General features: G+C 40.0%; 1 protein-coding gene and 1 long non-coding RNA gene across 8 annotated transcripts in view; one reads left to right on the top strand and one right to left on the bottom strand.

Moving 5' to 3' along the window:
* NSD3 (nuclear receptor binding SET domain protein 3) overlaps positions 1 to 14,026 on the bottom strand; it is a 59,241-nt gene that overhangs the window by 26,588 nt on the left and 18,627 nt on the right. For all 6 annotated transcript variants that reach the window (XR_014709727.1, XM_084615280.1, XM_084615283.1 and 3 more), the window contains 6 exons: positions 13,407 to 13,566; positions 11,962 to 12,116; positions 9,514 to 10,029; positions 7,373 to 7,499; positions 3,125 to 3,225; positions 569 to 614 (listed from right to left, as the gene is read on the bottom strand). Coding sequence is in view for 5 of the 6 variants with exons in the window: in XM_084615280.1 (XP_084471406.1) it covers positions 569 to 614; positions 3,125 to 3,225; positions 7,373 to 7,499; positions 9,514 to 10,029; positions 11,962 to 12,116; positions 13,407 to 13,566 (1,105 nt within the window). In the remaining variant the exon portion in view is untranslated. The remainder of the gene's footprint in view (positions 1 to 568; positions 615 to 3,124; positions 3,226 to 7,372; positions 7,500 to 9,513; positions 10,030 to 11,961; positions 12,117 to 13,406; positions 13,567 to 14,026) is intronic.
* On the top strand, positions 8,499 to 13,850 carry LOC311513445. Of its 2 annotated transcripts, none has more exons than XR_014709730.1 (3): positions 8,499 to 8,663; positions 8,810 to 8,952; positions 13,713 to 13,850. It is a non-coding gene; the product is annotated as an uncharacterized lncRNA (long non-coding RNA). The 2 variants fall into 2 exon arrangements; XR_014709731.1 differs by lacking the exon at positions 13,713 to 13,850 and adding an exon at positions 9,702 to 9,790.

The raw sequence follows: 14,026 nt of genomic DNA, 5'->3' as shown, positions 1-14,026 counted from the left end.
TTTTAGATCACATGGAGAAAAATGACAGAGACATGAAAGATGAAGCCACAAGGCAGGACTTTACAAACATCTCACTTATGGCAAGCGTTTTAAGTTCAGAAGTTTGCCACTAAACATTTCAGTGCTCCAGGGTAAAAAGTAATTCAGCCAATAGCATTCAAATGCCATTAAACAAAACAAAACCTTTTGTCAAACTGCTGGATAGCTCACGTATTGGCACAACCTACTGAACTATCACCATTCAGATAGGGATAAAACCCCAACAGGTAATACCGCATCATTCATCTTAAAATATGCCTATGTTCAGATACCCTCATTTGGTTTTTTATAAGAATCATGTCATGAAAACTTTAAAGCAGACCAAGCATACACTATTCTCCCAACTATTATTACAAAAAGAGGGCTACAACTCAGAGGAACGAAGGTAGATCAATACAATGCAGTCACTCACAAACATCTGGCAATTACTTGCAGTTCACACAGACTGAAAGCCATCAGTGAAATATAATGAATGGCCTGTAAATGGGGTACTAATAAACAATGTTTGTTTTTATTCAGACAAACTCACCTTTCTGTAATCCAGTCTTCACTGCTGTCTGTGGAACCATTTCTACCTGTTTGGACAGGAAAATCTATAGTTAACAGAGGAATTTTTTCCCCTAGTATAAAAAAGAAAAAACATCCAAGTTTAAGTGATTAGCATATCTGAACTCAGATGTAGTCTGGCAGTCGCCTTCTCAGTGTAAGCCTTCTGTCCTGCTGGGATTTAATCCTAGCTGCCTAGGCTGAATACCAGGTGATAAGGCAGCCATATGTTCAATAGCAAGGTCCTTTCCAATCACTCCCTTTGTGCTTGAAGACAACAGGAAAACTTTATCCATGTCCAGCAGGCAGGAGAGGGGTTCATTCCTGTAGCCAACCCTGATGCTGTTGTAAAACCCAACACCTGTTAAGGTAAACTTGTACTTATACAGGTCTGACTCAGGTTAGTGAGACACTTAATGTATTGCCGTTTTAAGGCACTTCCATCAAGCATGCACTCTTGAGCTTCTGGGGATATGGACCTTCTCTCTGTATAGAAGGCTGCAAGGCCCATAAAGGTGGGGATGAGGACTCCATATAGAGCATTGCAGAGCTCTATACAGCTGGAAACTCATGTCAATACAAACTTAAGTAGACAAGTTTGTGATCTTCCACAAGCACGTCACGTTCTTGGTCCTACATCAGAAGGATGAAATTAGAAATTTTTCTGCCAATATACATGTAATACATGTGAGAATTTGGTGATAAAAAGCATAATTAAAGGAAGAAAGTTGTTTCCTAAGGTCCTGGTTTTAGGCTAAGAATTGCAGGCTTTTATTTCTTTGCAATGTGGTTAACAAAGCATATAGAAACACATTTAGTAAATATTTAAGGATTAATCTAAATTTTTTTAAAAAATATTTTATTTTGTTGTACAATAGGTAAAAACATACAATAGAAGGATTTGTATAGGATACAGTTCGTAATACAAATATAAAATCTAAACAATCACTTGTATTTCTCTATTTCTCACTGTAACAGTAGCATTAACATTTTGTTTTTCCCATTTGTATTCATTCCAGTTATAAATTTAAACCAAGTGGTCACAGACTGAATTTGGGAATCAGTTGCAAGAAAACTTGACTTTGGGTAACAAATATTGTTGCATAATTGTAAGAAGTTAGTAAGACTTATTTTGAATATAATTTAATACATTCAAAGTTATGTGCATTACAGTGCATCTTTGATTATTTTATTACGTTTTAGTCACATACTTTGCCTGAGAAAAGCAATTTAATGTACTATGTTGCCTTAGTTAGCTACATAGTATAAGCAAGCAAAGCTAACCTGGAACCACAATGTTCCTATTGTTGGTTCTTATACCTTTGTTAAATTAAGGAGAATTTGCAAATGCAAAAGGATTTATTTAAAAATAGGGGAATCGCAACTTCTCACATCAAGAAGTTAAAGGGCCTACGTGTCAGCTATTTTACATCCAACAGGTTGCCTTTTAAAAAAATGGTTTCAGTGACAAACTTTTTTTAGAGTTAAATTTCCTTCTGTCGCTTTGGCAACCCAAACATGGAAGTGTCATACTAGTGCATCAGAACCAAAATATGAAACTTTAAAAAAAAAAAAAAAATAGACAAGGCCTATTTTCAGCCTTTAAGATGATTGAAGTGCAATAAAATAAAATAAAGTATAATGGGCAAAGAATAAATTAGGGTGTTTTTTTTAAATATTTATTTTACTCTAATGAAGTTTAAAAAAAAAAACTTTAACCTGTGTCCCTTTTTAAAAAAGCCCATTGGAAAAAACTGTATTAAGAAACATTTGTTCTACAAAAGTTTCAGGTTTCAAGGGTGGGTGCCCTTATGGTTTAAATAGGGAAAAATTGATAGTAAGGAAAAGAACCAACAACTCTGACAAACTTGTTAAATAAGTGTATTGAGTTAAATATTTAAGTATGTCACCTGCTCAACTTGCCTACTCATCTCCACTCAGAATTTTTTTTTTTTTTAAATAAAGCAACAACATTTGTCTGTCTGGCATTTGGATTAAAAGAGTGCCCTGTACATGTTAGTTCTACTTAAGGGGGAGAAAAAAAAAATCTAAGATTTGTTTTTTTGTTTATGTCTGCCAACATAAAAGTCAGATTATTCATCTTTAAAATAGATCATTCTTAGAGTCCATTTTCAAAAGTGATGAAATAAATCAGAAACTTTGAAAAACAAAACCTCAATACAAACCAGCAGCTAAACCAAGAGTAAGAAGAGGAAGGAACCTGGTGGCAATTCCATCAAATAGATATTATTAAAACATAAAATCATTTTGCTCACAACAGAAATCTCAAAGTTAACATGTCAGGTTCATTAGGAGTCTTGCATCATTGAGTTCCCATTATCCAAAGCCTGAACTGATACTGTGAAGATGCCAGTAGCAGAGTCACAGCAATAATGGTACAGACAGGGGGATTTCATGAAGGATAGTCCAAAAAGGAAACTCGATGGGCAAAATGGAGAAAAATAAAAAGGCACCAATATAAGCCACAACATTTATGAATACAAAATATATTTTAACTCTCTACATGGAGGAAGCCAACCTGCTCCTTTTTGATCTTCTTCTTTGGCACAACTTCAGTGGATTTCTCAGACTCTGAGCGGGTTCGAATCGATCTTCTCTGTTGCTTCTTTTCTACAGAACCTGAGGAAGGAAAGGATTCTATTACGCGATTCCTTCTATTTCAGCTTAGTGTGATATGTTCAGTACCAAGTCAATGGCTGTAGTAATGAAAGCAAAACTTTTTTTGCTCTTTTGATATTTAACAGACTTTTTAAAAACAGTCCGTTCAAAGGATTTTTTTTTGCCAGCTGGAGCCCTGATTGCAGAAAATACATCTAATGGAGAGAGGCCTGGGTTCAGAAAAGACACCAATAAAAGGGTAAAGGGAAAGGCTGGAATCCACTTTTTGGAATAGGGTGACAATTTGTTATGACATGTCACTTTCAGAGCCTCTGGTCTGATCGTTTTCTAACTAGTTTGCCTTTTGCTTTTTCTGGAAGGTATCCATAACTATAAAAACCTCATTACCTAAAATGTCTTGGTATTCTAAAGATTCAGAACTTAGATTCCAAACTTTCACTCTTCAAAACATGGTTTTCTGGGCCTTTGACTTTATGGTCAGGTGAATAAACTGATTTATCAAATTTCAGAACTCTAGATATTAGTACAAGTTTAGTCAAAAGCTAGGCTACCATAGTTGCAATAAATAAAAAAAATTGACAGCTTTAGATAAAGATTTCAGGATACTGAGAAAAAAACTGAAAACAAATGGTGGTCAATGGACAGGAGGCTATTCTAGCAGACAAAAACTAAAGAATAGGTTTCTTAAAATTATGCTCTGGAAAGCAAGCTCAGATTAATAAGGGTGATTAGGATACTTGAAGACACCAGAACACAGGCTACTTTAAAAAAAAAAATGGCAAGGGCAAAGGAATATTCTGTGTTACAACACTGCTCCTGTTGAGGAACATCTACACAGCATTTGTGTAATGTGCAATTCTTGAAACCAAGCACATAATTAAAGGTGTAAGACTGACAGAAAAAGTCCAAAGTTTGAAAATTCTATTTTATCGTGAGTTACAGTATTGTCCTTCAGCATCAGGTGTTTTCGACCTAACAGGATAGAAATTAAATATTTTTTATAATTTTTTTAAAATGATTATTATTTAGAAGAATAAAAAATGTGGATCTGGAATTTTTTGTATTATGTTAAGAGGATTCATTATTGGAGGCCATAAGTGTCTGTGCTGCTTCCACTGATATTATGCTATATATCTAGAAAAGGAGGTAGGCTGTAACCGAAGGCTGGAAATTATTCCAGAGGACTCTAGAAGCATGGAACTTCACCCTTCCCTTATCCACTTGATGATCTATTGTTAATCTTGCTTTCTCATTATTTAGAAAATTGTGCATTTAAATTGGTGCAATGGAAGTTGATAGGAACAACTGGCAAATACAAATGGTTTTAAAGATTTTATTTTTAAAGGGACACCTTTTAGAAAGTTACATGTTTTGGTGGAGAATCTTAGTGCCCCTCAGGTTTGGATTAATTTCACTTTTGGGTCCTAGAGAGTGTTCCCATATTGGGATTTAGAAGGGAAGAGTATACCTCAAATTTTACTGTACATTAAAGTTGCTCTGATTGGCCCAAGGCACCTGATCTGCAGCCCCTCCTGTGTCACCTCTATGTTCAGCTGGCATGCCTTGTACTATCCATGGAAAGGGTTCCCTAATTTTGGACAAATCTGACTAGGAAAGTTCAACTAATCAGTATTCTTCTTTCTTCTCTATGCTCAACACAGCAGAAGGAGTTATGTTGTGATGGAAGACCTGTATCAGAGAAGATAGTGCCGTTGGAGACCAATGCCACTTCGTATTGGATGCCAGTGGTATGCCCAAGTAGTGCAATATGCACTCTGTGTTCCCCATTCCCCAAAGGTTCAGCGCATCACCTCCACAATACTCTTATCCCACTTCTGTGCAATTTATGAACAAGTGCTAGGCTCAGACTGGTTTATAACCAGCAGTGCACCTCACTAGCTACCAAGTCATTGGGTCAGTTTTGTTTCCATTTATACCTCCAGTCTCCCCTTTAAACAGAATTCTCAAGGTAGTTCTCGTATCAGATTCCAGGTTACAGACACAGATTTTCCCCAGTATTATGGAATTCTGTACATCTCACTGTGGCTTATGCATCAGGGCTCCCAGAGTCATTCTGTAAAATACTTTACCGTAAAGGTACTCTGAAGTTCCGGTGACCTTAAATTTGAAAAAAGGACTTCCAGTTATGTTCCATGAGAGGGGACCAATAATTGTCTGGACTTTGGAAATGGCTTTGAAAGTGACTGTTTGGAGTGTATACTGAAGTAATGCTCATGCACTGTATGGGGTGTTATCAGGTGATGTTTTACGTATCCAAAAAACCTGAGAAAACGAAAAAAAAGAGGCTCAGAATTCTCACCCTCCCTATGCTCTAAGAGCCACTGTGAATTGTGGAGGTGATGCCCTTCGTTTCCAGGGGGCGGAAACAAAACAGAGAGCACCTCCTCTGTTGTTGGTCAATTAACAGAGTAGCAATAGTTTGGAAAAAGCTGCCAGAACCATAGCAATTATAAGCTGGAGAGACAATGATTGTCATCAACAGCAGATGAAACCCCATCTTGCTCACACCAGGGTCAAAAAAATCCAGAGTGCTCATCTTGCATTTGAAAGTCCTCAGGCACAGTCTGCTGTGAAAACCCAGGGGATAGCAGATTTAAAGTAACACTCCATAACAAGAATTATATATGCCGAGGAGCTGAACTGGGTGGGCTGGGGAAGAGTGTTCCAATATATGCAGAATGGTGTGAGGGTTTTTTGTTTTGGTGTCTTTAGTTTTATTTTTTTGTTTTGAAAAGAGAGCTAACTACACTAGGACCAGGTCCTTTGCACAGCTACATAACTAAAGCAAGGGTGACACTGAATAACGTTACAAGATAAAAAAAACTATTAGAAAGAGTAGTCAGTTTTATGGCACCTAAGCTGAACCAAATACCCCCCCTTTCTGGTTCCAGACTGAAGATAACTGTTCATCCTGCTGTTGAGTATCAAATGAATGCACTCTGATCCCACCCCAAACTTACTTTTCACATATTCATTATTAAACTAGGTGTTCTCCACAGTCTATACTAGCTATAATATGATTACAATCATATGTCCAAACACATAATATCTCTGATGTGTTTTCCACATCGAAGATAAAGACCGTTTCGCTGAAATACTAAAACCAGTACAATAGGAGGAAGGACTTGAAAATGGAAGTTCAGCTGAGAATGACTGAAGTTGTTTCTCTCCCCCATCATCTTCCACCCTACCTCTTTCTATAGTATGCCTTATCAATTTGCTCCCAGAGACTTTCTGCTGGGATTAGCCCATCCCCGCTGAAAGAAGAGCCAAACCCATAGCCATTTCTGAAGTCACAGCATCAATAATCGCTTTTCTGCTCCAAGGTAAAAGTTACTCATTCAATTTAAATACTCACTCTTCTCTCCCTGCATGTGTGTTAAGTTCAATTTCTTCAGAGAATTTGCCTTAGGCTCTCTCTTTCCTATTCTAAGCCTCCAGATACTCTTGATTTCTTCACACTCTTCTCTCTTAAAGACACGTACACAGTGCCTAATAGAGTGCTCAAAGTGCTTCAGAAAGGTATGCATTATCCCATTTTATCAACAGGATTAATTGAAGCACTGAGACATTAATTATCTTGTACAAGGTCACACAAGAAAACAGTAAAGCTGGGAATAGAATTTACCCCTGATTCATGAAGTCTGGCTCCAACTACAAGACTATGCTGATTTTTGCCTCATTTGCTTTGGTCCTAATTGCTACTTTTGAAATTTGATGCCAAAAGCCACTGTAATGGTTTGCTAACAGAACCATTTTACTGCCTCCCAACTTAGTGAGCTATTACACTACCCATTGTTCCCTGTCTTTTCTCCACCATCATAGCCATCCCATAGATATGCTGACTTGCTTCAGACTGGCCAAGCATCCTTCCCTCAAGTCCAGGATTTTAAGTGGCTTAGCTAAGGCAGTTCACCCATCACTTAAAATTCTTAGAGCCATAAAGATCACCCCTCCAAGTAACTACACCCATTGTGGATTACATATGCCACACTTGCTGCAATCATTATGTAAAGAGAAATACATTCATAATGATTTTCTAATTCCTGAGGGAACCCTGACTTTTGCATCCTGTTTAAATGCTCATGTGTTAAGATTTAGTCAAGGAGTCCCAACCTTTGCCTACCTGTTGACCCAGAAGTAGTTTCGAGTGAGGATGCATTTTGTGCAGTGGCTCTCTCATTTTTCTGGTTTGATGTAGAAATAAGCTTGTCTTGTCCCTTGACACTTATTTCAGTTTTGTTACCAACTCCCTTTTAAAGAACACAAATAAAGTTAGTGATTACCTGATCAGACTACCACGCAAATTAATTCAATAACCACAAAGTCTACTAGGAAATCACTTACAACTTGGAATTCAAGCCACAACGTTGATTACCACCATGAGGGAGGGCAATTTAGAAACAGTGAGGGGAAACCTCCTAAGACAGACTCCAAGTTTTCCCCCTCAAATAAATATACTGCATGCACCAGTCTCTCACTGAACAGCACTAGTGGGTTTTTTGTTGTTGTAGGTATTCCTAATGTGCTTATCCACATAAGGGCTCCAGTATCTAAGTTTAAAAATACAGTAACTCCCCACTTAATGTCCTCTCGCTTAATGTTGTTTCCATCTTACATCTCTGCTCAATTACAGAACATGCTCCATTTAAAATTCGCTATGACAACATTTGGCTGCCTGCTTTGTCCACAGCTGGCAGCCCCCCATCAGCTCCCCTACGCCCCCCCCCCCAGCACCTCCCACTCGCTGGCACACCCCACAGATCAGCACCTTCCCCCTTCTCTCCCCACCTCCTGCCCACAACAATCAGATGGCTTGCGGTGTTCAGGAGGGAGAGGAGGAGGAGAGAGGACTCCGCACGCACGCAGGCTCGCCCTCCTTCCCCTGCCTCTTCAAACCAGCTGATTGCCGGGGGCAGGAGGCAGGGGCGGGGAGGCTGTGTGCAGAGTCCTCGCTCCTTCCCACCCCCTGAACGCCACAAGCCAGCTGATTGCCAGCCATGGGCAGGAGGAAGGGGGAAGGGTGCACCTCCCCCCTCCCTCCCCTGCCTCCTTCCTGCGGCAATCAGCGTTCAGGGGGCAGGGGAGGGAGAAGGAGTGGGAGCCTGCGCGCCATGTCCTTGTTCCTCCCCCTTCCCTCCTGAATGCGCAAGCCAGCTGATTGCTGCGGGCAGGAGGCAGGAGCGAGGACGCAATGCGTGGAGTAAGGGGGGGCGGGGGAAAAGAAGAGGCGGGTCAAGGGTAGGGGCTTGGGGGAAGTGGTGGAGTGGGCAGGCCAAGGGCTGAGCCCCCAGCCCCTGGTGCTTGCAGAGTAGAGGAAGCTGCAGCTATGCAACGTCCTTCTCCTAGCCTACAGCACCTTCAGCCTCCTTGCCTGCCTCCTTGCCTCCAGTGCCAGTGGGCTGTGCCTGTGCGGGGTAAGGTGGGACCACCTCCCAACTATAGTACTGTACGGCAAAAAAAATTTTTCCTGGAACTTAACCCCACCTTGAACCCCACATTCATTCTGATGGGGAAATTGGATTCGCTTAACATCCTTTCACTTACAAGTCTTATTTTTCAGGAACATAACTACGTTACGTGAAGAGTTACTGCACATATATGTCCTCAAGGAAGACAGGGCAGAAAAGTAAGGCAGCCAATTAGCCCCACTACTGCTACTTACACTGACTGAGGGGTTGCTGATGATCTGCATGAGACTAAGAGGTAAAAGCTATTTTTAAAAAATGTCTTTACCACACAGGATTGTTCATTTTTTTGCTTTTAACTCACTATTTACGCACCATCTTGTAATCTCACCTGTTGCAAACAGGCACCAAAGTGGTAGATCCAATTTAACCCAGAAGGGCTGAGCAGCTCAATTCTGATTTAAAGTGGGAAACTAGAATTAAACAAGTGGCTTGTTGTAGCTATTGATTTCAAAAGTTCTCAGCAATAGCTTAACGGTTTTGTCGAAATTTCTGTCACTAAAACCAAAGAATAACCCTCCACCCTCCATTTCTTAAAAAATGAAAGAAAACAAAAAAACCCCACAGACTGCTGGTTGTACTAGCCCTTGTAGTTAGTAAAGTTTTAAGATGTTTCTATTTATCGGGGCTGCTTATAAAAAGCGGGACCTGACAGATTTTATGTAGTATCTAATAAAAGCTTCCTGCATAGACCATCACATTTTGAAAGTTGGTGGACACTTAAGTTTGAGCCCCATACTAAATATTGTGGGTGTGTGTTATTTACAGACAAAGGAGTTAGTAACAAATAAGTGTGTACCTTGGTAGAGTAAACAAACTGATCGATGAATTTTCCATCTCCAGCAGCATTCTGTAGGGCAAAAACTTGTTCAATTTTAACAACTGGAGACATGTTACATTTTTGAAGATCCAAACTCCCTTTATGCATGGTTATTGAAGCTGGTAAGGATTTTCTGGCTGCAGCTGTTTTCCATGCTATTTTCACAGGTGGTGGCTCCTCTTCTTCCACACTTGACTGCCTCCTTTGACTTTGCCTTCGCACCTCAGTATTTGATAATGAGGGGGATGCGGATACTGCATTGGTCTGTTCTGGCTGAGCGTTCAATGCTGGTTTAGGCCGACGATTCTTTTTAGCCTCTGATTTAGGGGCAGCAGTCTTTTTGGCTTTGGACAAAGCCTCCTCTGGCTCCTTGTCTACATAAATGAAGGTATACTGTTCTATCCTTTCTTCCCGAGTCATTTTCAATGCTTTTTCAGCATGGGCAATACCAATATCCCACTGAGCACGCTCTCTTTGTGGCCTTGGCTTACGAATCTTTAAGACAAAAAGAGAACTCTATTACATGTATTTTATTTAGCTTCCTGGCTACATTAAAATAAATGTTCAATTAAAATAAACTAGTTTAAAATGTGGCCCTGCTCTACAAAATGACCCTATGTAAGCCATTCCAAGGACCCTGATGTATCTCAGATTGCAGGTGAATGTTTTTTCAGTTTACAAGATATTTCTGGAGACCAGGCCTGCAAACTCAGACTGGAATTGACAGTCAAACTGGATTCTTACTGGGCCATCACCAGTGAAATTTGTGAATCAGATTCTGCTCTGAGCAACCCCTCTAAAGACAATGGCAGGCAAAGTTTAATCCACAATTCTGTAGATATACGAGCCAGAAGATAATCCAATTCACCCACTTATTTTAATCCTGTTTCTTCTTCTAAACCTCCCATTCCCCATTCATTACTACTTCTAATTAACTTAAATATCTACTTGAGAAGCCCACCAAAATATAGTGATAAGTCTGGCGGTCTGGCCAATAGTTCCCTTCTCAATTAAACAAATACAGTAGATTTCGCTGAAGGGCAATTCTGGTATTAGCAACTTCTGGTTAATGGCAACATATGGCTGGGAACCATCCATCCCATTAATATCAATGTTGATAGGATTCGGATATTAGCAACAACATGCTGCTCGCTTATTAGCAACATTTTTTGGAAGAAAGGAACCATCTGCAGGCATGTTTGTAAGGCTACACCGCTACGAGGAAACCCTGGGATATGTGGAGCACCCTCTGCAGGCACATTTGTGAGGCTGCAGCCAGGAGAGGAAGTGCTGGGACATGCCTCCTCTGACTGCAGCCTCACAAATCTGCCTGCAGCCAGTGCTCAGCATGTCCCAGTGTTCCCTTCTGGGGCTGCAGCCCAGCAAAAACTGAATGCACACAGGGACCACACAGGAAGGAGCAGCAGACAGAGAGGAGAGGCTGTGGGCAGGGCAATAGCAGGGAGGGGGCTGCAGCACAGATGCCAGAGCTGCACAGTACTTCTCCCTGCCTTCTCCAGGATCCCTGCCAGGGGGCTGCACTGGGACGTTCCGAGATGTAACCAGGGAAGATTTCAGAGTAGCAGCTGTGTTAGTCTGAATTCGCAAAAAGAAAAGGAGTACTTGTGGCACCTTAGAGACTAACCAATTTATTTGAGCATAAGCTTTCCTGAGCTACAGCTCACTTCATCAGATGCATGGAAGAATGCAGGGAGAGGTACTGTGCAGCTTTGTGGCCCCAACACGCCCGCTCCCTGCAGAAAGCTCCAGCATCAGGGCTGCACCTTCACTCTGCTATTCTCCCTGCAGGCAGGTTCACCTCCCAGCACTTCCTTCCCTGGCTGCTGCCTTGCAAACCTGCCTTCCATTTATTAGCAATTATTGGATAAAAGCAACTTTTGCTGGCAACTGAGGGACTGCTAACAAGCAGAATCTACATAACATCAGAAACGTATGGGATGGTGATGAGAGCGTAAACATTGCTATTTAAAACGTACACTGCTTTCTAAGGAATATATTAATAACGGAAACACTGAAAATTAGTGATCTAATATTTATTCTGAAGTTACATACATACACACACACACACACACGCAAACTAAGTGTCCAGAAAAGGACTACAGCCAAGAAAGTTACTGAAAGGGGACGGGGGATACAAATACTTGCATCTCAATTTTGCACTGGGGATAAAACAAGCTCAGATAACAGCTTATCCATAAGGAGGACATAATGGCATGTGGAAACATTTAACTATCTTTGCAAAGTATGATTACTTAGTCACAGGAGGAATGCACACAGTACTTCATTTTTCCAACATTCGAATATGCATCAGTCTACAATAAGTTTCAGGATGGGTCCCCTTTGTAAGTTTAGGTTTTACTTTGATAGACATTGTGGATAACACTCTGAATTTAGTGCTGAACATACCTTCTGTTTCTCAGAGTGGTTGCTGGCTTGCTTAGTAGCCTCTGCCAATAATTGTTCATACTGTTTATGTCCTTTATACTCTCGAACCCGCTTCTCATGCACCCATGCCCTCTCAGGCTGGTTGCTAAAAAACTGAACGTGGTATTCACGTGCACCTGAAATTAAAACACACTCTAGTAAGCAGTACTATCAACAGAAGTCAGTTCATGTGTTTACTTGGATATATTAGCCTAACATTCTTACTCCACTCCACTCATTCAATTCTTACAGACAGAAGTTCTCCTTAGCTCTATAGAAGCTAGAAAGTAAAATGCAAGCAGCTCCATTTCTTATACATCTGATATGGTTTTATAAAAGTGCCTATATAAGATTATGCAGTCAGACTAAAAGCTAAACTAGAGCTACTAAGTCAATTGGGGGGTGGGGGGGACCACACGAACGGCTACTCTAACATCCTAGCCATCTAGTTTTTGAATTTGCTTGAAACTCATCTCTATTAAAATAGAAACATTTAACAAAGCTAACTTTCTGTGAGAAATTGAAGTTGCACATTTATGTATTGTAACAACTTTTCACAACACTTTAGAAAGTAAAGAGGCATTGTCCCTGCCTTCAGGTTACAGTCTAAGGGTGGCAGTACCTGGTCCTCACACCAAGCAGTATCACGGATAGCAGTAGGACTACTTGTAAGGATACGAACTCAACAAGAGTTAAGTGGCAGAATCTCTCTCTAAACTAAGTAAACACATGGTCTGAGTACATACATGCATTTGTTTATTCATATTACTAACATAGGAATCATGCAATGTTTTGTGCGACTGAAGTTTTCCTATTTAACAGGCTGAATGCTTAATCCCATTAGGAAGACCATAAGGGCCACATCTTCCAGCTGGGACCAGGGGAAGCTAAGCCAGATCAATGAAGTAGCAATGGCAATCTTGGGTTTTTTTAATCATTCAAAATTTCATTTTCAAAATATCCAGATGTCAATGACCCCGCAAAAATGCCACTTAGTGGACAGCTTGTTTTTCTCTAAATTCACTCCAAAATAACTTAACCGGTTATTGTTTTTATATGAGCACGTGTATATTTGTTCTAAAACAAATATTAGGAAAAAAAGATAAATCAAAAATCAATCATTTACTCAGTTGCACACTTTCCTCTGATTTGTTTTTAAATGAACAGTTGAACGTATTTATAAACAAGAATCAAGACAATTCTGCATTTCTGAATTGCACTAGGTGAACAACAACAGAAGAGACCTGTTTGCGTCACATTGAGAGAGTTAAATAAAGTTAGTTGTTTGGCTCATCATTGCTAACTTCACTCTGGGAGCCTGTTCCCAATTGGCATAAGTTGTCAGTTGTATTTTATAGCAATATGTTTAATTAAGGAGCAATTACTGATATAGTATCTAACATGTCCACTCAATGGTCCTCCTTTACCTCTTGTATTAATTTTGGTATGAACCTCAAGCTGTGGATCACTTGAAACCATGCAAGGCCACCAAGGATAAGTTCCCACCTTGGACCAGACTAGATCGCCAACCTGAAATTTGACGGCAGTTGTAACTTGCGTTGGAAGAGAAGGTGAGAACTGCTGGACCTATAAAGAAGATAACAGTCATTTCAGCTGCAGAAGAAAACAATTTAATACGACTCACTAATGCACAATGATTCATAAGGTGTTTTGGTTTGGATTTTTTTAATTTTTATTTCTTCATCAATTTAGTTTTTCTTCTCTTCTTTCAGCTGGCACTGATGGTCAAATGCAACCATGACAACAAGGGACACAGACTCCAATTGCATGGTTCACTGAGGACGAGCAATGATTGATAATAAAGACATTTTAAAGGGGAGATATCGCCACAGAAAGGTTCTACTCAGTAAACCAATTACAAATGTGATTTTGGTGTTGCTTTATTCTGTCATCATATACAATTACAGTGAGCACTGGCCACAATAATAATTATGCAAAAAGAAAAGGAGTACTTGTGGCACCTTAGAGACTAACCAATTTATTTAAGCATAAGCTTTCATCCGATGAAGTAAGCTGTAGCTCATGA

The sequence above is a fragment of the Lepidochelys olivacea genome (genome assembly GCF_965140295.1).
Source record: "Lepidochelys olivacea isolate rLepOli2 genome assembly, chromosome: 26".
NCBI classification, from domain to species: Eukaryota; Metazoa; Chordata; order Testudines; family Cheloniidae; genus Lepidochelys; species Lepidochelys olivacea.
This window is presented reverse-complemented; position numbering and strand designations above follow the sequence as displayed.